Source organism: Budorcas taxicolor, chromosome 5, assembly GCF_023091745.1.
Source record: "Budorcas taxicolor isolate Tak-1 chromosome 5, Takin1.1, whole genome shotgun sequence".
Classification (NCBI taxonomy): Eukaryota; Metazoa; Chordata; class Mammalia; order Artiodactyla; family Bovidae; genus Budorcas; species Budorcas taxicolor.
The window spans coordinates 95,557,207-95,580,536 of record NC_068914.1 but is presented as its reverse complement, the minus strand read 5'-3'; the positions used below and the strand labels follow the sequence as shown (position 1 = coordinate 95,580,536).

At 39.3% G+C, this 23,330-nt stretch overlaps 1 protein-coding gene across 1 annotated transcript in view; it reads left to right on the top strand.

Moving 5' to 3' along the window:
- The first annotated feature begins 2,986 nt into the window (after window positions 1-2,986).
- Window positions 2,987-23,330, top strand: part of MON2 (MON2 homolog, regulator of endosome-to-Golgi trafficking) — a 110,799-nt gene continuing 90,455 nt past the window's right edge. The window contains exons 1-2 of the mRNA XM_052639698.1: window positions 2,987-3,097; window positions 19,252-19,315. Of these exons, the coding sequence (XP_052495658.1) occupies window positions 2,987-3,097; window positions 19,252-19,315 (175 nt within the window). The remainder of the gene's footprint in view (window positions 3,098-19,251; window positions 19,316-23,330) is intronic.

Here is a 23,330-nt window from a genome sequence, read left to right as displayed (position 1 = left end):
ATATTTTGGCACTAAAAGAGAAATGATTCTGTTTTTGCAATGCTAACTACTGAGTTTATCTGATTTCTTAACTTGTGAAATCAAAAACTATTTTTAGCTCTGCTAAATTGCCTGGTTTTGGCATAAAGCTATTCATTGTTCCCGGGGCAGCACAACTTCTCTGGGCATATGTATGTGTAAAACGTTTTTCATTTTTTTTATTATAAAAGAAATTTACAGAAGACTAGCTTACTAGCTTTACCTACTCAGCAGGTAATTGTTACACAGTAAGAAAATTTTGGCATATGAAATCATTATGGGTTGCTTTAACGAATAAATTCCAATTGCATTCCCCAACATTAATAGATATAAAAGACTCTAAGAAGATTGATTTTGAGTCAGTCATGTCAAAGTAACTAACAATGAAAAAATTAAATTTCAATAGAAAATTGACTACATAGGGAAAGGCACTGGACAGGATCTTGATTCTAGATTACTAGCCAGTTTATAGAGGCTCATTTTTAAAACCTCCCTAGAACCTCAAAAATAATGTCTGCTACATAGTCCCATATTCTGCCAAAGTTTTTGTTTTTATTTGCTAAACTCATATCTTTTAGTACAGCTGTCAAGTTTCCCAGAAGTGATGTAATAGACACAAATGATTAAATTGCTTTTACCACATCTGCCACCTTCATCTATACTTGCTTTGCTTCATCTTAGAAAGGAAAAAAAAAAGAAAAAAAAATTTGGTTTATGAATTACTTGTGGTACAAGATCTTATTTTACAACCAGCATTGCATAACCAACATTGCTACCCACTGACAATTTCATAAGTCCCTGTGTTCTGTGCTATAAAGGTGTCATCAGCTTAGTTGTCTGAAGGTGTTCATTTCTTCATCTACCTTTATCCTCTCTCAAGCTTCCCTCTAACCTTTTCTTTGAGGCCTACTCAGCAGCTGTGAAATGTCTTGGGCAAAAATATACTGACCTGCAGAGTTGACTGTTCTGTTTCTACATGGCAACCCCTCCCTCTGCCTATACCCACCTAGAAATTTCCCTTTGAAAGCATTTGCCCACTGGTTGTCAGAGAAGCAAAGCAAACTTCCCTACACACACACACACACACACACACCTGGATCTTCAGAGAAGACCCCTCTCTCCCACCAGGCTCCCCCCTCCATGGGATTCTCCTGGCAAGAATACTGAAGTGGGTTACCATTTCCTTCTCCAGGGGATCTTTCCGACCCAGGGATCGAACCTGGGTCTCCCGCATTGGAGGCAGACGCTTTAACCTCTGAGCCACCAGGGAAGCCCCCCCTCTGCCTATACCAACCTAGACACTTCCCTTTAAAAGCACTTCCCATCAGAGAAGTAAAGCAAACTTCCCTACACACACACACACACACACACACACACGCACGCACACACACGCACACACAGACTCTACTGGATCTTCAGAGAAGCAAAGCAAGCTTTCCTACACACACACAACTGGATCTTCAGAGAAGCACAGCTTCCTTTTCTGTTTGTCTTTCCCTCACATGCACTTCAAACTTAACTGAAGGCTTTTATGTGGGTTCATTATTTGAGCATCAAAACACTGTTTTTAGTAGAGTATCCGTTCATTCAATAAATATTGATCATTTAGTGTGTGCGAAGCACTGGAGATACAGCAGGGAACAAAACTGGAAAAAAAAAATTCAACGCTTCTGTATTTTCATTTTAACAAGGAGACAGACATGCGGTAAAGGAGGCGAGACAGATCGCAGAGCGTTAAATAGGTGAAGGGCTTCCTTGGTGGCTCAGACGGTAAAGCATTTGCTCGCAGTGCGGGAGACCCGGGTTCGATCCCTGGGTTGGGAAGATCCCGTGGAGAAGGAAATGGCAACCCACTCCTGGACTCTTGCCTGGAAAATTCCATGGACTGAGGAGCCTGGTGGGCTACAGTCCATGGGGTTGCAAAGAGTCAGACACTACTGAGCGACTTCACTCACACTAGGTAGGTGAACAGAGGAATTTGGGCTTTTACTTTGGGTAAAATGGAAAACGAGCAAAGGGTTTGGAATAGAGGGCAGTTTAATGCTCCATTTTACAGATTAGGAAGGTAAGTGACTGGTTCGCAGTAAGCGTACTTTGTATGTAAGGGCATGCTTTGTACAATTCTATGGATGAATTGCAATTTAGGTCGGGGGTTGGGGGGGAGGATTAACAGAAGGTAGGCGTTGATTTGGGGTCACTTGTTCCGAGATTTGAAGGGGCAGAAATGAGGGACAGGACAAATGAGGATGAATCCAAAAGGAAGCAAACTGTTTACACCGAAATACAATTTAATAGAAACATAAACACAGACGCAACAAGGAGTACCAGGGGCACTATTCAAACACCTGCCACCAAAAGCAAGCGAAGTTCAAGGCAAACTGTGCCCTAAGCAGACTCCGACGCTGGGAATTGGGCCCATGTAAGCGCCCCAGCCCTGATCTGGGCCCGCCCCAAGCGTGACCACGCCCTTGGCCACGCCCTACCCTACGGCTCGACGCTCGGATTGGCCACGGCGGAGGCGGTGGCCGCTGTGCCCGGAAGTGTAGCTGACGTGTCCGGGCCGCGCGCGGAATTGTGGGCGAGTCGGCTAATGGCGTCGGCGAGTCTGGGGGTCTTGGGCAGACGGCGCTGAAGCTTCTCTCCAGCTTGGCTGGTGACAACCGGTGTAAGCCGAGCCTGCGTCAGCGGGAGGGACCTGCTCACCTGGTGGGCTCCTCCGCCAGTCGGCGGAGCGTAGCAGGGCGGGGCGACTGCGGGGGCCCCTAGGATAAGAGCGGGGGCAGTTGCGAGGAGGCCGCGGGGGCTCTCGGGCTCGCTGCCCAGGCCGGGCCGAGCCCCCGTGGAGCCCTAGGGGCCAACAGCCCTAGGGCCGGAGACACCTGAAGGGAGCTGTCTGTCGCTTCAAGGAACTGACAAGTGCCAGAGTTGGTTTGCGCCTCTCAGAAATTGGCACGGGGCTTGGTGGATCATGTCTGGCACCAGCAGCCCCGAGGCGGTTAAGAAGCTGCTGGAGAATATGCAGAGCGACTTGCGGGCCCTGTCCCTGGAATGCAAGAAGAAATTCCCACCGGTCAAGGAGGTAAGCTCCGGGCGACTTCGGGAGAAAGCACGGTGAGCGTAGCCGATCCTGTTTAGACCCAGTCCTTCAGTCCCATCCTCCAGTCCTGTCTAATTCTCCTTTGGCCCTCACCTTTCCAGATTTGCGAACCGGTGGGTTGTTTCACGAGCGGTTTTATAGTTTTCTTTTGGCAAGTCTGAGGCGCTTTGATTTTCGCTGCAGTGTTCTGTCCAGATTTAGCACCGAAGTTCGCGCAGTGAGCCGATTCAGCGAATTCAGCTAAGTGTATGGTACCCTTCTCTTTTCTGGCCTTTTTCAAACACGAAATTGGTCAAGCCAGATTCAGAAATTTAGGTTCGTTGCTTCTAAAAACTAATCATCATAGTTGTGATACAGCGTGTGCTCCTCAGCTTTCTGGTATATGTCACTCAATTGAAAGTAGCTTTTTTTCCTTCTTGTTAAGTGTCATGCAGTTTTACTCTTATTAGTATCATGAAGTACTAATGAATTATCCAAAAACACTTGACTCAGGACAGACAGTGAAGAGCCACAATGACCATGTTAAGCCTTGTTATGAGCAACGATGTGCTGAGAAGTTTGGGCTTAGAGTCAGATAGAATACACCTGAATTTAAGTGCTCGCAAGACATCTTACTTAACGATTTTCAGCTTCAGTTTTCTTTCAGATGTAAAATAGAGTTAAAGAATGGGTTTATTAGATTATGATAAAAGCTTTCGGGGCGGGGGAGCATATTATTTAAAAGGCTCAAGTTAATAATATATGAAATTATTAACTTTTAGTCACTATTAGCTTTTTCTCTTAAGATGCCATTTTGGCTCTTAAACTTTTTAAAGATGCTACTCAATTTCTTTTCCCATTTCTGAAATAAGATAGTTAAAGCAGTTAACTGTTAAAGCAGTTATTTTACACTTATTCCTATTTAATGTAGTTTGGTATATACCTACAATTTCATGATTAGAACTTGCCCAATAAAGTTTGAATTTTAGGCTTCTGAGGAACCTTAATTTTTCTGTACTTTGGTCTCATTATTCTCCAACAAACTCCATTTAGTAATTTTTTTAATAAAGTAAGAAAATATTACCTACCCAATGATGAAAACCAGATGTTCCACTTTTGGAAAGATGAATATTATGACAAGTTTTATTTCAGATAGTCAATAGTTTGTTTTAATATCGATTTTCATTATTTTCTCTATGTGATCTGTTGAAAGTTATAAATATGAGTTTTAAAGAATATGGCTGTTTTAAGTATTTTTAAAGAAATAGGCTATTCTGATTACAAGGAAATGCTCTCATTTAAAAATGTCAAATCCTATTTTGTAATTTTAACAATAATTTATAGAACTGGCCATTCCCAGTTCTTATAATAACTTATAGAAGTAGTGATTCCTCTGTAATCATAAGCCTTTGTGGGCTAGCTTGGAGATTGAATTGCCATTTATTACATTATTTCTATTGGAAAATGCATTCAGAGCTCCACACGGTAATTTACAAAGTTCTGAAACTCAGTGCATTTCTAACCTAGGAACTTTCAGTAAATCTCATTATTTTTTTTTTTAACTTGAAACTTGACTAAAAAGGTATTTAGTAATTACACCTACTCTGTGAGGTTATCACAAAAATAATTTTTGATGTGATTATCTCTGCTACATAATTTTGTATATAGTACATGCTTCATGGATGCAAGAACTTTGACTCCTTAACCTGTGGCACTTCCAATGAGCTTCAGTCTGTTCAGTCCAGTCGCTCAGTCGTGTCCTTAGGACAGTTCTTTAGGAATTGAAAAATAACCTTAATTGTGTCACAGGTGTGAAACAAGACTGAAGTAATTAGCCTAATGGTGATGGTTTTTAGGAGCGAGGCTTGACTTTCCAGAAATATTTTGGTTGAATTAATTTTTCCCTGGTAATTTGATAAGGATGCATAATTTGGCTTTTGTTCTTAAAGAGAACTAGTGAATTTTTAGTGTTACTTATTTTTGGGGGGGAGCAGTAGGGAGAGGTGTGTTTGGTGGACCCTAATGCAAAGCCTTTCTAGGTATAAGAAGCTTTTCTATCTGTATACTGGTTTGCTGGTTAGCATTCTCCTGGTGTCTTCAAACATTACCTGAAAAACTGTCATTTTGACCTACGTGGAAACCTATTCAGGAACTTCATACGATACAGATATGACTGCATATGTACTTTGGAAGGGTTGTCTCCTTTCGCATTACTTTTTAAACAAGGTAGAATGAAGTGAGACATTCTTTGTTTAGTCTTTAATAATTTCTAGCTTTTTAGCCATAGTGATTGGCTCTACTTTTTTAATAATGAGCTGCATTTTTGTAAGATTTCAAATCTGTTAGAAAAACAGAAGAAAAGAGTGTTGATAAAGGATAATGTCTTACTTACTGATACTTTTTTCTTTGGACTTTCTACATAGTTTTTTCCATATTAATTGGTTTCATTTATAAAACAATTTGCATATTAAGTTATTTTTATAAGGGCTATGATTTCATTGTCATTTTATAGTAATTAGATAATAACAGCAATAGTCCTTTTTCCCTCATTTTTCTTAAATATGAATTTTCATGTTTCAGCAGTGTAACTTTTTTTTAAACATAAGTGTACTCGCTAATTTGTTCAGGAATATTTGTGTAAATTTTTCTACTTTGTCTTAAAAACTACTTTAAGGCTTTGTAAAATCACTTCTATGTAATTGGCCCTCAGAAGCTATAAACTGAGGTTTTATGTTTTTAATGAATAAAACCTTTTTGGTCATTTCTGTTTGCAGTACTCTGTGGAAACAAATAAGGGGAGTCTAACTGAACCTAGAAGTGTGGTCAGAGTGAGTTTGTAATTCTTAAGCTGAGTCTTTATAGGATAAGTAGAAGGCAGTCAACAGAAGAAGGAGGTCATGCTAGGCAGAGGAAAATAGCATGTTTGTATCCCATGTAAAAGAAATTTCATACCGAAGGTGATTGGGAGCCATTAAAGCTTTTTAAGATAGTAATATGATCAAATTTATATTTACATTACTGGAGGGAAAAATTAGAGGGGATTGAGATTGAAGTAAAGAGAGCAGATATTTTAGGGATGATTGCATTGAGGTAACAGTAGGGGTTGACAGAAAGTTGCTTGCATTGTGGTAGATGTAGGTGAAAGACTGGGTATGGATTAGAGAGCTTTAGCAAGTAAAATTAACAGGTCATAGTGACATTTTTTATGAGGTAGAAAGAGAAATCTGTGATGCCTCCCAGATTTCTGGCTTAGGAAACTGTAAATCATTAAGAGGAGGAAATGTTTTTGGGAAAAAGGAGTAGTGATGAATATTATTTTAAGCTGATGTGTGACACCCAGGTGGAACTGATCAGTAGGTGTTTGAAAATGATGGTTTGGCACTTAACAAGGAGGTCTCAATTTTAGATTTAGGAGTATTGGTTATACATGTTAGTAGAAACCATAAGAATAGAAAAAATGGTACAGGAAAAGTGTACAGGATGAGCATATCAGGGCTAAGGAAGGAACTCTGAAAGTAAGAGCATTAAAAGGGAAAGAGCCAGCTGGGATGACTAAGGTTATGGGTATGGGAGAGAAAGGAAGTACTTGGTGAGAGCAAGGTCCCCGAGAAAGCTGGAGTGTCAAGTGCTTAAGTGTATGAACTGGCTTTCAGTCTGAGAAGGGACGCATTATTTTCTGATAGAGGAAGGTAAGGAGAAAAAAATGGATTTGAACGTGATAAATTTGAATGAGGGACGTAGTGGAGGGATAGAAAGGTGTGGACAGTTTGGCCTGTGGCCTCTGTTTTCTTGGTAAGATAGGAAACAAGCTTGTTGCTGGGAGTGGTTAGTGGTGAAAGAAGTGGGGTAGGGAGTGTGAGGGGAGTAGAGGATCATATTGTAGAAGTGGAGGAGAAATTGACTTGGAACACTGGAGAGTCTTGGCAGGAAAAGTAGTTGAAATGATGATGGATCGTGAAATGTAGGTTGGACTCCCAAAGAAGGCAATCCAGGAGAACTTGGATTGGAAGATGGAAAGGTTAAGGAACTAGCAGCTGTTTAATTGAATTGGTCCAATTTAATTCAAGAGCAGTGGCGTTGGGGAGTGAGAGAACTAGAAAGATAAAGACAGATGGGACGAAAGGGGGCTGTTGGATTTCAGATTGCTAAGTAGTGCTGCACTAAAGGGTAATGAGATCCCAGAAGTGGGTGACAGAAGAGGAAAGGGAGTGAAGGTCATTGACTTGAGATGGTCACAATTAGGATTTGGATGGATTTTTGTCTCTTTCTTTTTAACTGAAGTGGAATCAGTGAAGGTGTATATAATAAAATACAAGTAGTCTTCCCAGGTTATGTACTTTGTGCTTCTTATACATTTAAGTTTTGTTTGGTAGGGGATTTTTGCCTAAAACAGCAAAGGTTGTTGTGGCAGAGCTCCTCAGTGTCTGGTGTTTACATGCATTAATTGGCTGAGTGGGGCCCTTTGGTGAAAGAGATGCCCTCTACTTAACCATGACAGGATTCTCTTTTTAACCAGCTGTTTGGGGACTGAGGCCCAAGTCAGTTGGCTCTTCTGATAGGGTGAAGATCTTATTTTCAGGACCTTATGACAGTGAATAATGAGGGCTAGATCATGCTTACATGCTTAATTGGGAACTGTTTTCCTTTAATATCTTACATCATGCTATAGTTTTTTTTCTGTTGACAAAGTCAGAGAAATTTGTTTATGGTGCAACCAATTGTGTTCTTCTCATTAACATGAATAAGTCCATGTTTTGTTTAGTTTTCATAATTTATTTTCAAAAGTGTCAACACTACTCAGAACAGTGTGACAAGTGTGGTAGGGAGTTATAAATCGTTTAGTCAAGACTTCCTTTATAATACAATTCTGTATAGTTGTGCAGACATGCTAGTGATCTTTGATTTTTGACTCTGCTCTTTTCTTTTTATGCTCCTATTGACTTTACTCCAGGAAAGGCACATTAAATTCCTCTGCTGCTGCTAAGTCGCTTCAGTCGAGTCCGACTCTGTGCGACCCCATAGACGGCAGCCCACCAGGCTCCCCCGGCCCTGGGATTCTCCAGGCAAGAACACTGGAGTGGGTTGCCATTTCCTTCTCCAGTGCAGGAAAGTGAAAAGTGAAAGGGAAGTCGCTCAGTCATGTCCGACTCTTCGCGACCCCATGGACTGCAGCCTACCAGGCTCCTCTGTCCATAGGATTTTCCAGGCAAGAGTACTGGAGTGGGGTGCCATCGCCTTCTCCAATTAAACTCCTAGGGTCTATTAAATTATTTTTTTTCTGATAAATATTTTAGATGCTAACTTTGAGAGTAGTATAAGCAGTAACATTTTCACTAAGACATCTAGGAAAATTTTACAAGCTTATTACAATATTCTAAGAGTGTTTTATAGTGAAAGCTTTTAAAAAAACTTTTGATTAGTCCATGACGTTTTATTTATTTATGAAAGTTAGTACCATAACCAATGAAATTTATTGTTAATGTGTAAAGTGTATAGCTTATTTTTTTAACTAAGATTTTGACAATTGTATTTTTGCTTTCATGAAATTGAATAGAGTGTCAAGGTCAATGAAAACATAGTTTAGTCAAAAAACAATGTATTGTTAGCACTAGGCTTTGGTGATGTGGAAGACACAAAAGACAGGGTTTGAGGCTAATAAACCAAAAAGGAAGACAGTCTCCAAAAATGGAAATATTTTCTTTTTTTTTTTTTTCTTTTATATAGTAGTAGTATTTGGGGGCTTCCCTTGTGGCTAAGTTGGTGAAGAATACACCTGCAGTGTGGGAGACCTGGGTTCGATCCCTGGGTTGGGAAGTTCCCCTGGGGAAGGGAAAGGCTACCCAGTCCAATATTCTGGCCTAGAGAATTCCATGGTCCATGGGGTCGCAAAGAGTCGGACAGAACTGAGCGACTTTCACTTACTTACTTAGTAGTAGTTAGACTACTAAGTCGGAGAAGGCAATGGCACCCCACTCCAGTACTCTTGCCTGGAGAATTCCATGGATGGAGGAGCCTGGTAGGCTACAGTCCATGGGGTCGCTAAGAGTCAGACACGACTGAGCGACTTCACTTTCACTTTTCACTTTCATGCATTGGAGAAGGAAATGGCAACCCACTCCAGTGTTCTTGCCTGGAGAATCCCAGGGACAGCAGAGCCTGTTGGGCTGCCGTCTATGGGGTCACACAGAGTCGGACACGACTGACGTGACTTAGCAACAGCAGTAGTAGTAAGACTCTTTGCGACCCCATGGACTGGAGTCTGCCAGGCTCCTCTGTTCATGGAATTCTCCAGGCAAGAATACTGGAATGGGTTGCCATGCCCTTCTCCAGGGATCTTTCCTACCCAGGGATTGAACCTGTAACTCCTGCATTGGAGGCATATTTATTACCATATGAGCCACCAGGGAAATTTATTTTCAACCATGTACAAAATAGAAGGTTTTGTTATTACTCTTAAAATTTAATAGAAGTTTGTTTCTAAAGTGTAAAGCATGGCAGGAAGTACAAAAATCAATGAGAAGCCGCCTTTATCTTCCTTAAGTTAACTCAGAGTTGAGTAAAATACTGTCTTTCTAGTAGTGTTGCATCCATGGACTGTATTGCAACATGGCATTTCAGTTTTACAGGTATAAGGAAACTATGGCTTGGAAAGGTCAGTAACTTGCAAAAGGTATGCGTGCGTATCAGTCACTCAGTTGTGTCCAACTCCTTGCGACGCTATGGACTGTAGCCCACCAGGCTCCTCTGTCCATGGAATTCTCCAGGCAAGAACATTGGAGTGGATTGCCATTTCCTTTTCCAAGGGATCTTCCTGACCCAGGGATTGATCCATGGTCTCCTGCATTGCAGGCAGATTCTTAAATGTCTGAGCCACCAGAGAAGCCCTACAAAGGGTAGTGAAGTTAGAAAGTGAAAGAACTGGGACGTGAATCCACATGTGCGTCCATTTCTTACGTCTTCATCTCGTCCTGTTGCAGTCTTTAAAGCATACTTGTTTTTATCATCTTTCCCATGTATCTGTCTTGCTTCATCGTTTGTTACTGTTTGTCATTCTTGTTTTGACTTTTGTAACACTCTACTTTCCTATTTCTCCTTCCTCTCTCAGTATTCCTTCTGTTTTTCTTTACATGTAAGTGGATCCCAAGTTCTGTCGGGAGACCTCTTCTTTATCTGTGTTCATCTCTTTTGCACTTGCATCCACTCCCGTTGTTTCTGGCCTTACTTCAGAGCTGATGACTCCTAAATCTGCTTTGTTACCTCTGCTCTCTTTACTGAACTTAGATCTGTGCTTCCAACTGTCTGTTAACGCATTATTGATCAGGGGATTTTTGCAGAACCTAATACCTGTAACTGGCAGTTTGTTATGTAAGTGAATATTGAAACACTTGGTCAATAACATTCAGGTAGCAAAAGACTATTAATAATGTCTCTGGCCAATAAGTTGTTAAACATATCTACCGGAGTATCTTTCACATACTTCAGATAGAACTTCTGGTAAAACTTGTCCTATCCCCACATTTCACTTGTTTTGTTAGTGGAATTTATTATTCTTGCTTACTCTAGTTGTATTTGGCTGTCTTCTCTTCCTCAGCTCTCTTTATGCTGTATCCGTTGTCAGATGTTTCTTCCACTTTTGTGATTTCTAATGTATCTCTACTCTTTTCTGTTGTTTTAGCTATTATTCTAGCTCCCAGGTATTCAGTCTTATGCCTGGCCTTTGGTATTCATTAATGGCACAAAAGACCATCCTGTATGTTACCACCAGATTAATGTACAACTCAGAAATTCTTAATGGCTACTTTGTACATACGCAATTCCTCAGTATAACAGTTAAGACCTTCTTGATCTTCCCATCCTTCCTTCATCACCCTCAGCTTTCCCTCAAATCCCTTTAATACTTAGGCCAAACTCTGTTGCTTGCTCTTCATTTTCCAAATATGCCCTACTCCTTCCCTCTTCCATGATGTGGCTTTGGTAGCTTTTTTTTCCCTTTTGCTGGCCTGAAATCATCTCCTTCCATCTTTTAAAAGTTAAAATCCTACCCTTAATTTAACCCATGTTGCTTGTTCATTTGTTATATGAATGAACCAGCTTTAGAGATAATGTTCTCATTTCATCCCTCATTTACTCATTCCTTTATTCTTTCATTTGTTCATAAAGTAATTTTTGAAGACCTGCTGTCTGCCATGTACTAGCTAGTTGCTGGTCAGGAATAGTTGCAGCTCCTGCCCAGGCTTTTCAAGCTGACATGTTTTCTTAACCTTCACTGAAACTTATTTTATGTCATTTCCCTATAACTCTTACGTTTTTACCTTTTGCTATGGTATTTTCTTTTCTAAATAACTCCTTAAGGAGTGTCAGTTTTGCATCTTGTTTATTCTTCTGTCTGTCATGCTGCTGCTGCTGCTAAGTCACTTCAGTCTTGTCCAACTTGTCGCAGCTCCGTGGGCAGCAGCCTACCAGACTCCTCCATCCATGGAATTTTCCAGGCAAGAGTACTGGAATGGGATGCTGTTGCCTTCTCCTCTGTCTGTCATAGTTCAAAGCATTTGTATATCTGAGAAGTACTGATTAGATACTTGTTGGAGATTAAATTTTTAAAGAAGAAGAAACGGATACTGTATATATAGGCATACCATATGTATCAGTTCAGTTCAGTTGCTCAGTCCTGTCCGATTCTTTGCAACCCCATGGACTGCAGCATGCCCGGCCTCCCTGTCCATCACCAACTCCCGGAGCCTACTCAAACTCATGTCCATTGAGTCAGTGATGCCATCCAGCCATCTCATCCTCTGTCATCCCCTTCTCCTCCCGCCTTCAGTTTTTCCCAGCATCAGGGTCTTTTCCAGTGAGTTGATTCTTCACATCAGGTGGCCAAAGTATTGGAGTTTCAGCTTCAGCATCAGTCCTTCCAATTAATATTCAGGACTGATTTCCTTTGGGATGGACTGGTTGGATGTCCTTGCAGTCCAAGAGACTCTCAAGAGTCTTCTCCAACACCATAGTTCAGAAGCATCAATTCTTTGGCACTCAGCTTTCTTTATAGTCCAACTCTCACATCCACACATAACTACTGGAAAAATCATAGCTTTGACTAGATGGACCTTTGTTGGCAAAGTCATGTCTCTGCTTTTTAATATGCTGTCTAGGTTGGTCATAGCTTTTCTTCCAAGGAGCAAGCATCTTTTAATTTCATGGCTGCAGTCACCATCTGCAGTGGTTTTGGCCCCCCAAAATAAAGTCTCTCACTGTTTCCATTGTTTCCCCATCTATTTGCCATGTGATGGGACTATGATGGGACCAGATGCCGTGATCTTAGTTTTCTGAATGTTGAGTTTTAAGCCAACTTTTTCACTCTCCTCTTTGACTTTCATCAAGAGGCCCTTTAGTTGTTCTTTGCTTTCTGCCATAAGGGTGGTGTCATCTGCATATCTGAGATTATTGATATTTCTCCCAGCAATCTTGATGTCAGCTTGTGTTTCATCCAGACCAGCATTTCTCATGATGTACTCTGCATAGAAGTTAAATAAGCAGGGTGACAATATACAGCCTTGACATACTCCTTTCCCCATTTGGAACTAGTCTGTTGTTCCGTGTCTGGTTCTAACTGTTGCTTCTTGACCTGCATACAGATGTCTCAGGAGGCAGGTCAGGTGGTCTGGTGTTCCCATCTCTTTAAGAATTTTCCACAGTTTGTTGTGATCCACACAGTCAAAGGCTTTGGCACAGTCAATAAAGCAAAAGTAGATGTTTTTCTGAAACTCTTGCTTTCTCGATGATCCAGCAGATATTGGCAATCTGATCTCTGGTTCCTCTGCCTTTTCTAAAACCAGCTTGAACATCTGGAAGTTCATGGTTCACGTACTGTTAGCTTTCCACATATAATCTGCATTTCGGTCTTTTATTTGATATGTTAAGGAAAATTTGTTTGCTAGAAGCTAGAGGGTTTTTTTGTTTTGTTTTGTCTCTATTTTTTAGGCCAGAGGTTACGAATAGGATTCCATATAGGTATATATTTTTCAGAGCTTTGAGATTTTAGACTAATTACATGTTACAGAAGAAAATCTTATTGATTTCAGTGTAGTACTTGAGGGTCCCTTGGACTGCAAGGAGATCCAACCAGTCGATTCTGAAGGAGATCAGCCCTGGGATTTCTTTGGAAGGAATGATGCTAAAGCTGAAGCTCCAGTACTTTGGCCACCTCATGCGAAGAGTTGACTCATTGGAAAAGACTCTGATGCTGGGAGGGATTGGGGGCAGGAGAAGAAGGGGACGACCGAGGATGAGATGGCTGGATGGCATCAGTGACTCTGTGGACGTGAGTCTGAGTGAACTCCAGGAGTTGGTGATGGACAGGGAGGCCTGGCGTGCTGCGATTCATGGGGTCGCAAAGAGTCGGACACGACTGAGCGACTGAACTGAACTGAATTGTTTTATAAGCATATTGTCCTTTAGGGACTGTTCTAGATCTATTAGGTATTCCCAGGTGAGGACTTGACTTTAGGTCTTTTGATTTTACCTGAGTTCTGAAATCCTAAGTTTGCAAGGCAACGTCATCCCTCCCTAGTCTCTTGAGTGCATTATTCTCCTTAAGTTGCGATTAACTTGAATTTCACATTTCTTCTTTAACTCTTATTTCGTGCTATATCCTGTGAATAATTAATTTGGGGCTTTGGTGAATTTGTTCTAATTTCGAGACTGTTCTTCCATAAATGTTTAAAAAAAATAAGTACGGTTTTTGTTTTGTTTTTTAAAATACAACATAGAGGGTTTGGTGAAGAGAAGCAGTATTATTGTTACTATTATTATTGTAAACTTGTCTGGAGTTCTAGAAGTGGACATTTGCTGATTCCCTTCTAGTGTTCATTCCCTCTTGCTTTCTTCAGTGATAGGCTGCACTTTTCCTTCATTTTCAACTCTCTGGATTTAGATGAATTAATCCCATCCCGTGCTCCAGGATACCTTGTTTAGTTTGATGTGATTTAATCTCCATATCCACACTTCTGTTTCTACCCACACACAGTGCCAGTGTGTGCTCCTGGGAAGGGAAAGCTTCCTCTCTGTTCCTCAAGTGCTGCTTGAAGAGATCTTTTCTCTCTTTCTGGATAGTGTCATATGAAGTTGTGAGGTGTAGAATGGCTGGAACTGATTTTATTGCCAAGTTTTCGAGCTCCCTGAGGATGAACCTACTCATGGAACAAGACAGAACCAAGAGGATGGCAGAGAAGTGAAGCTATAGTCGTGATGGTGATGTGACTCTCTGGATCAAATTTCCTCTGCATTTTTCAATGAGAGGACAGTAAAGTCCCTCCCTCTGTTTAGAACTTTTCCTTTGCTTATTTATAAATGTTTATATATATCCTCAGGACTTCCCTCGTGGCTCAGTTGGTAAAGCATCTGCCTACAATGCGGGAGACCCGGGTTCAATCCCTGGGTCGGGAAGATTCCCTGGAGAAGGCAATGGCACCCCACTCCAGTACTCTTGCCTGGAAAATCCCATGGATGGAGGATCCTGGTAGGCTACAGTCCATGGGGTTGCAAAGAGTCAGACATGACTGAGCAACTTCACTTAGCTTAGCTTATATATATATTCTCTGTTTGCATAATGATAGGCATTAGTCATATTTTTATCCTCATAGGGCTTACAGCTAGATTGGAGAAACAGACATGTCATAGGAGAAACAGAATAAACCATAGGTACAGACCATAGATGGCTCACAGAGATGGAAGGACTTTTTGATACTTGCCATAGAAAAACAAGTTATGGAGGAAATGATTTCTGTCACTGCTCCTGGTGCCAGAATGAGAGACACCTGCACCATCTTCATGTTGTTAGCAGTGGTTTAATTTCAGCAAAGCATTATTTGTCACATTAAGTTAGTGTTCACTTTTTTTGTGAATCTGTTGGCTTTATAATTTTAACAGTTATAAAAATAGGGAGTTTACTTATGATTTATTAATATTTATACCTACTTAAATTTGTCAGCAACTGGGTAGGTCCATGAGACTTATGTTTTTTTCCTTTTGAAAGATGTCCTTACACTACTCAGTTTTCAGAGACACCACCAGTCGTGGATTTGGCGGGCCACTGAAGAGTGAGACGATTGAGGATGGATGGAGGACAAGGTTTTAAGTGGAGAAATTTCTTACTTTAGATTGATAGCAAGAAGTTTGAACTGAGGTGTAGAAATGACGTTTGAGAAGAAAAAAAGCACAAGACGTGTTCACTGTGCAGCCTTTGTGGCTGATTATATTTGTGGAATCAGGGATAAACCTCAGATACCTGGTCAGTGACTGCATGGTTGCTGCTGCTATTCACAAAAACAGATTATAGGGAGAAGAAACCGGCTTTTCTGAGGCTAGGGTGGAAGTTGGAGGTGTGCGTGTTAGGTGATAACATCTTTGAATATCTTGAATTTAAGGTGCCTTTTAAAAATATAGGGTAATAAATCCTATAGTTTAGGAGACAGTTAAGGAAAAGGAATATAATTTAGGATTCTTCAGTATTTAGAAAGTAACTGAAACCGTGGGATTGAGATTGCCCAGGAAGAGTTTATTGAGAAGTTAAGCCAAGGATATTCTGTGTTGTCTTGAAAGAGGAGTCAGCATTTTAGCATTCTGTCTTATCTTTTCTGTAATGCTGGCTTCTATATTCAGAGTCCTTGGTGGGTGTGTCTGTTTGGGTCAGCAAAGAATTTTGTGAAAGAGAAAAAAATATTTCTTGAGAGACATTAATTTTAAGATTTAACAAATATTAAATGCTGCAGTGTATTTAATACTTTTGGCTTTGTTACCCAATTCATAGATTGCCCTTGGGGAATAGAGATTTTAGACTACCCACCATAACCTGTATCATCCCTATTAAATTCTACAGAACTGGGACTTTGTATTTTTTTTTGTTTGTTTTAATGAGGCCCAATTCAGGAAAATAACTATTTACAGTTGAGTAGTTCCCCTATGGATATATAAGTATCTAATCTGTAAGTGTCTAATCAGAGTAGGGGTTACTTTTAAAGCAAGAAGTTAAAGATTTTTCTTCACACAGACAATCTTTGATAAACAGAAGGAAATCTGAGTCTGAATACTTCCATTTATACAGGGCACTCTTGAAGATGTCTGCTAGGCTGAGGTATGAAGTAGCAGTGCATGAGGTGAGGGGGCCGTGATGTACAAGTGTTGTCAATAAACATTGATAATGAAACTTCCAGCAACACAGGGTGCCAATGAGAATAGGGTGGTGGTACAGTTTCAAAGTTTCACAATAGAAAGTTGGATGAAAAAAATTAGGAGCTGTAATATAGGTCCAGTTACATCTGAGTTAATAAACAGTCCTTTTGATGATTTCTTGAGTTTATATACCTTTTAAAACACTTGTTACTTTGGAACCAAAGAATTAACATTCATTGCTTTCCTTATTGTGTGGATGTATAAAAATATTTGTTAAACATTTATTATACTTATAATTTCATTATTTATACTTGTTTATGATTCATACGTGGGTCAGTTCTTATTTATTTGAGGAGATCAAAATAGCATCTGGCAAATCTGAAATCCGTTACTGACATGTAGCATCCAGTATGCTACAGGACTGATTTTGGAAACTGACTAGAATTCAGAAAGTTAGAACAGATTACATTGGATTTATGATGATTTATTTTGATATCTGTTGATTGAAGTAGAATGAAATATTGAATTTGAGCATAGGCACAGTACAGAGGGCCATAGTAAGGAGGGAGGGAGTTTGAACATTTGAAATGTTGGTGGAAGAAAGTTCAGTGACCATAGATTAATTTCAGTTGACTTAGTAAGAAAATTACTTAAGACATTAAAAGTGGAGTGTATGAATATAACAAAGTATACGTAATAATTTCAGTGTTACTGAATTTTTATAGTAGTAGGTTTGTTTTGGCTTGTACATCTTCATACTAGATCCAGAATCTGACCACTCCTTACCATCTCAGTCATTATCACCTCAGGCCTATCCACCATCATCTTTTGCTTACATTATTACAATAGCCTCTTAAATTTTGCCCCATGTTGAGATCACCTGAAAATTTTTAAAAATGCCACTGTCAGTCATTCTGATGTAGTTTTTGGAATGGTTTGCAACCTGGAGGAGGCAGTGGCACCCCACTCTAGTACTCTTGCCTGGAGAATTCCATGGACAGAGGAGCCTGGTGGGCTGCAGTCCATGGGGTCGCTAAGAGTCAGACACGACTGAGCGACTTCACTTTCACTTTTCACTTTCATGCATTGGAGAAGATAGTGGCAACCCACTTCAGTGTTCTTGCCTGGAGAATCCCAGGGACGGGGGAGCCTGGTGGGCTGCCGTCTATGGGGTCGCACAGAGTCAGACACGACTGAAGCGACTTAGCAGCAGCAGCAGCAATCTGGGCATCATGATTTTTTTTAAAGCATCTGGTGTTCTAATATACATTGCTCCTAGATAATCAGAAAATTAATAATCTTTCCATGAAGAAATTTATTTTGACTACATTTTTCTGCTAGTAGCCATGTGCATTTAATTCGAAACATTTCCATTTCTTAAAATTTCTTAAAGTCCCAGATATCCATTAGGCTTCTTAGTTGTAAGCAATGGAAACTAACTTGGGCTGATGTAAGTGGAAATGAAGTTTACTGATAGAACATTGAGGGGCTCGTAGAATTGGTAGAAGACTGGATGAAGCCAACCTTAGAAAGTACAGGAATGAGAGGAGGCTGAACAGCTAAGAACCGCTGCAAAACTCATTGCCACTGAGACCATTACTACTGTCTCTGCTGAACAGTGAAGTTGGAAATTCTCTAATCACAGACAAGGGCTTCACGTGCCTGGAATTCCACGAAATGACAAAGGTATACATTGTATAGCCTACAATGGGTCATTCATTTTATGCATCAACCCACTGCTCCTCAGCCTAATAACCTATAGGATGCTGAGTTCTTCCATAATTATTTTAAAAACTTTAGTGCCTTCTACTGCTTGTCCTTTAGTAAATGTTAAGAGAGAACAATAAATGAACAAGTAGCAAGCAAGTTAATAGGAAAACTTGAATATAATATATGAATACTTGTGTATTATTTTTGGAGGTATAGTCACCAGTTTAAGTATGAGATAGGCATGTTTCTTAATAGTAAAAATGTCCTGAGTTTCTATAATGGAAGTTACATATCAGTATTGTATGTTAGCAGTGTCCAGTAGAAGTATAATGTGGGCAACATATGCAGTCCATGTGTGTAATTTTAAATTGCATTTAAAAAGTAAAAAGAAACATTTAGTTTTAATGATATATAATATTTAACACAACTCAGTTTGAGTAGCCACATATAAAGTGCTTAGTAGTCATATGTGCATGTTTAATTGCTGAGTCGTGTCTGACTCTTGGCGACCCTGTAGACTGTAGCCTGCCAGGCTCCCCTGTCCCGTGGATTTTCCAGGCAAGAATACTCAACTGGGTCGCCATTTCCTTCTCCAGGGGATCCTTCCAACCCTGGGATCGAACTCTCGTCTCCTGCATTGGCAGGTGGATTCTTTACCACTGGACCACTGGGGAAGCCTAGTCCCATGTAGCCAGTGGCTACCATATTGTGCAGCACAGTCCTGTGGCATAGTGTAAAATGCCATATGACTGTCAAATACTGCCAGCTCAATTATGCTGAAATGATGTAGACAGCTTATGAAAACTGAATGTTTTAAAAAAGCACAGTCTAAAAGTAATGACAGGGTTCTTGGTTATTCATTCTCTTCTAATTCAAAGCGATTTTACTTGAGTTTGCAGTGTTTTTCAATTTTTTTTTTATTGTTGAGAGAGAAGTGTGAAATGGGAAAGAGAAAATCTATTTTTTTCATTAGTCTTTAATTTCATTATTTTTTATTTTCTGAAGATTTAAGTGCGAGGATTTAGGGTATTTCAGATGCAATTGAAAGCATAGAAAGGCAATATGCTTTTGCAATGCAGAGTTTGCGTGAGAATAATCAAGTTAATCATACTTTATTACATTTAGTGTATGTTTCACTACTATAGTATCTGAAGTTTGTAAAATAAAAAAGATAGTAGTGACTGACTCTGTGCTTGAGATTGTATCATACATGATTTCTTTCCCCTAGATAATTGATGTCATTAGTAAGTTTTATGTTCTCATTATTTTTATTCTTGCAGGCTGCTGAATCAGGAATAATAAAAGTTAAAACAATAGCTGCACGAAACACCGAAATTTTGGCAGGTAATTTTTTGCATTAAAAATTCAACAATTAATGAAAGTTTGACTAATGGTAAAAGTAGAATCTTAAAACCCATCAGTTTTTTTTTTAATAGCATCTCTTCCTTATGCTCCAGCATGCTATCCATAATGATAAAGAACATGCAAAAGTCCCTAATTTATGATCTAATTGGGTGTCCCAGAGATGAATGCTATACTGTTCTCTGAAATCAGAAAGCTTAAAACTACTAACTCCTTAAAGGCAAAGATTTTTCATACTCATCTTTGAATTCTCCTCCTCCTCTTGTCAATCACCTAAGATACACCTTACCCATAAAAGGCATTCAATTAATATTTGTTGTATTGAAAGAAAGATTGGTTCTCAGACCACCTTCCCAGATCTCTTTTATCTTTGAAATAAGCAGGGTATTATATAGATGTAACATTTTTTTTGATTGATCCTAGTTTTGGGGGAGAAATTCTCAAAAGTTTCTCTCTGGCACCCTTTTGATACTCAGTCCGCCGCCTCTTTTTCTTCCTGCCTTTCTGTTCTTGCCTCTATCATGCAAAGGAAGGAAACTGGCATTTTTGAGAATCTGTTACATGTGAGGCGTTTGTGCCACTTGATCTTATATAGGACAACCTTGTGAAGAAATATTCTTTTTTTAATAGTAGAGCAAATTGAGATGCAGAGAGATTTAGTGGCCTAAGGTTGGTCACTTGGTGAGTGGTGGAATCAAATTCACGTCCCGGGCTGTTCAGAGCCCATGTTCTTCCTGCTGCAGTGTGCTGCCGTGGTACTGTGAGGTTTCCACACTGGCTGCTCTCTTCCAAGTGCTTGTGCTTAACTGCTGCTTGCTTCGCTGATCCTTCACGTGCATTTCCAATTCCAGTGGTGCTGTAGCTCTCAGCTAGTTACAGGAGAAAAGCAGTCCTATTAAACTGATTTACACCAAGTCCAAATAGTGAAGAACCAATACAACTCTTAAGTCTCTTTACACTTTTTAAAGAAGCATACCAGTAAATTCCTAAAGGGCAAAATTTTAAAGAATATTTCAAAATGAAATGAAGATGTTTGGGGCTAGTTTAAGGGTGACAGGTAAGAGTGGATTTCATTTGCCACCTTAGGGTTAGCCCTGCTAAGTTGCATCTGTTTCTCACAGCTCCTCTGATTTTGAACATTCTGATGAAACACCAAAGAGTTATATAACATTATTCACAGCGTTGAATAATGCTCTGTGTGCTTACTGAGTAAAGGGGTAGAGTGAAGTGGTGGGTAAAGGCAAAGGTATGTGTGGTTGGACTGGGAGGATGGGCAAGTGGGTCTGGGAGACGCATGTTGGGCAGATTAGCTACCATGAGGAAATTGTTTCAAGATAAATTATGGACATGGGTGTTTTTCAGTTGGAGATGTCATAGGCCAATTATATTAGAATGTCATTGCAAATATTTACTTTTGTTTCTGTCATTGCTGATATCATGGTAAGTCCTTAATTCTTCTTTAGTAATAGAAATTTTCATTGAGTCTGTAGTTGATAAAGACTGTTTTCTTCAGAGGATCACTGTTACAGAGTTCTGTACAACGTAAAATGTCTAATTCATACTAAGGACAAATAAAAAATTTTTTTCTCAGTTACTATGAATTTAATATTTAAGTGGACTGTTAATTTCATTTTAATTCAGTTAGCTTTATTACAATCAGGTTAGAACAAATCCTTATGCACATACAGTTAATAATTCTTGCTTTAATATCCATAGTATCCAGAACCATGTACTCGAGGAGTTATATTAGTATTTAAACTTTTTCCTAGTGTTCTGGCCAATTATTTACAGCAGTTGATTGATCAGTAAAAATTTATGATTTTAGACCACTGTCATCTTGAAAAATCATGGGCTCCAAAGAAAAAGGGAAGAGTTTAAATTAGTCAGTGTGTCATTTCTCAAGTACTTAATTCAGGGTATAGTTAATATTGAGAAAATTGTTTTGGTAACTTTTTTTTAAATTTCCTGAGAAATGTTTACTTCTCTAAAGACTATAGGTTACCACTTTTATGCTTTAATGGATGTTAAAGATATCAAACAACTGAAGAGTCTCAAGTGATATGGGAAATATTCAGAAAATAAGAAAGGTTGCTATAAAAATTAGAACCCTTAGTTAGGGTCGCTTGTCAGAGGAAACAGTACTTAGCATAGATTTTAACCAACTTGAGTTTTCTTAGATTTATTTTCCAAGGGAAGGTTATTTACATTGTAGAATAAATCTTTGCTTTACATCTCCACTTCTTTTAAGCATCCTCCTTTAATGTTTATTTTTCTTTGTTTTCACTGCTGTCATGAATGCTGACATAAGTGGAATGCTATGCCAGGTAATGTCAGCATCAGTGCACATATACAGATCATTATCTCAACATTGCCTTTTTCTTTAAAACTGCAAGTGAGAGATAGCAACATGAAGTTTTTCATTTACAAGGCCAAATGCCTTAATCTTACATTTTACTATCATATATTATAAATTGTTCTTGTTATCCTAGCTTACAATAAATATACTTGAACTTGACTGAGAAGATGGGTGTTACACAGAAATTATATAAACAGAGAATCTGCTATTTGAATAAATATTGGAAATAAGGAAATCAATGAAGTTGTGCAATCTTTTAAAATTGTATGTTTAACCCCTGACTCAAAACTGTAACAATTACATCCACCTAACACCGCTTTCAACTACTGTCAGTATATGGAGAACATTTTTACACAGATAATCATTATGTATGACTTTTGTTCATCTGTCCTCAGTTTCCCTCATTCTTTTCATATCTATACAGTCTTATTGCTAAAAATTCTCTAATTTCAGTAGCAATGAGTAAATATACTTTGGAATTTTTTTCTGACATTGAAGTGTTATTTATCTGCTGATTTTATTCAATATATTCTGTTTATCAGTCTATATATCTGTGATATTTAACAAACGTCCATAGAATATCCCATATAACATATTCTTAATAAATAATTATGTAAGAATCACTGGTAGAAATACTAAGATGGGTAATATAATTCACCTACAATCTGTGTGTTAATGCAAGAACTATATTTGAAAAGTATGTTTGTACCATTTATTCTATTTAGCTTACCTGCTCCTTCATTTACTTTTTGGAGCTCTTTGTCAGAAATTTTCCCTTCCTGAAGACCTACTTCTTGAGGTCAGGATCAATATCTTATTCTTCCTTAGATTGCTGCTAGATGGCGCATTACATGGGAAATAATAGTGAAGTGAAGTCCCTCAGTTGTGTCTAACTCTTTGCGACCCCATGGACTGTAGCCCACCAGGCTTCTCCATCCATGGAATTTTCCAGGCATGAGTACTGGAGTGGGTTGCCAAGCCCTCCTTAAATGTAGGCTACTAAATGAGCCGTTCCAGAATGCAAGTAAGACTCTTTGAGTGTTGCCCCTAGTATACTTTCAACCTCCCTTTCATTTTACATGTTATGATTGAGTACATGAATTTTGTCATATTTGGATCATGTCAGCCGGTTAACAGAGTAATGAAGGAGACAGATTCTAAACAGAAAATTCTGAGGCTTATATGGTAAATGTCAGGTGGAAGTATAGATGGGCCTGTTATAAGAATATCAGGAAGACTCCTAATCCAACCTGAGACTATGAAGCTGAGTCTTGATGCTTGAAAAGGAGTTATCCAGGCAAATAAGGTGTAGGAGTAATAAGTAAGGGAAGTTACTTAAATGCATGAGGTATGAAACAGTTTGGTCTATTTGGGTACCTGTCCAACTACTGCCATTGTGTGACTTCCTGAGTAGCTTGATGGAAAGAGTTTGAATTAGGGAGGTGACACTTTCATATAAGTATTTTTATACTCTGTACATTACTCTGACAGCAGTGTGAAAGGCAAATTTCAGTGCATCATCAGTACAGAAGGGGTCTGTTGGTAGACTGCTACTGTAACCCAGGATAGAAGATACGGGGGGCTGTACTTTATTGCTTGCTAACAAATTGACCTAATAAATCGGAGAGCTTTCTCTGCCAC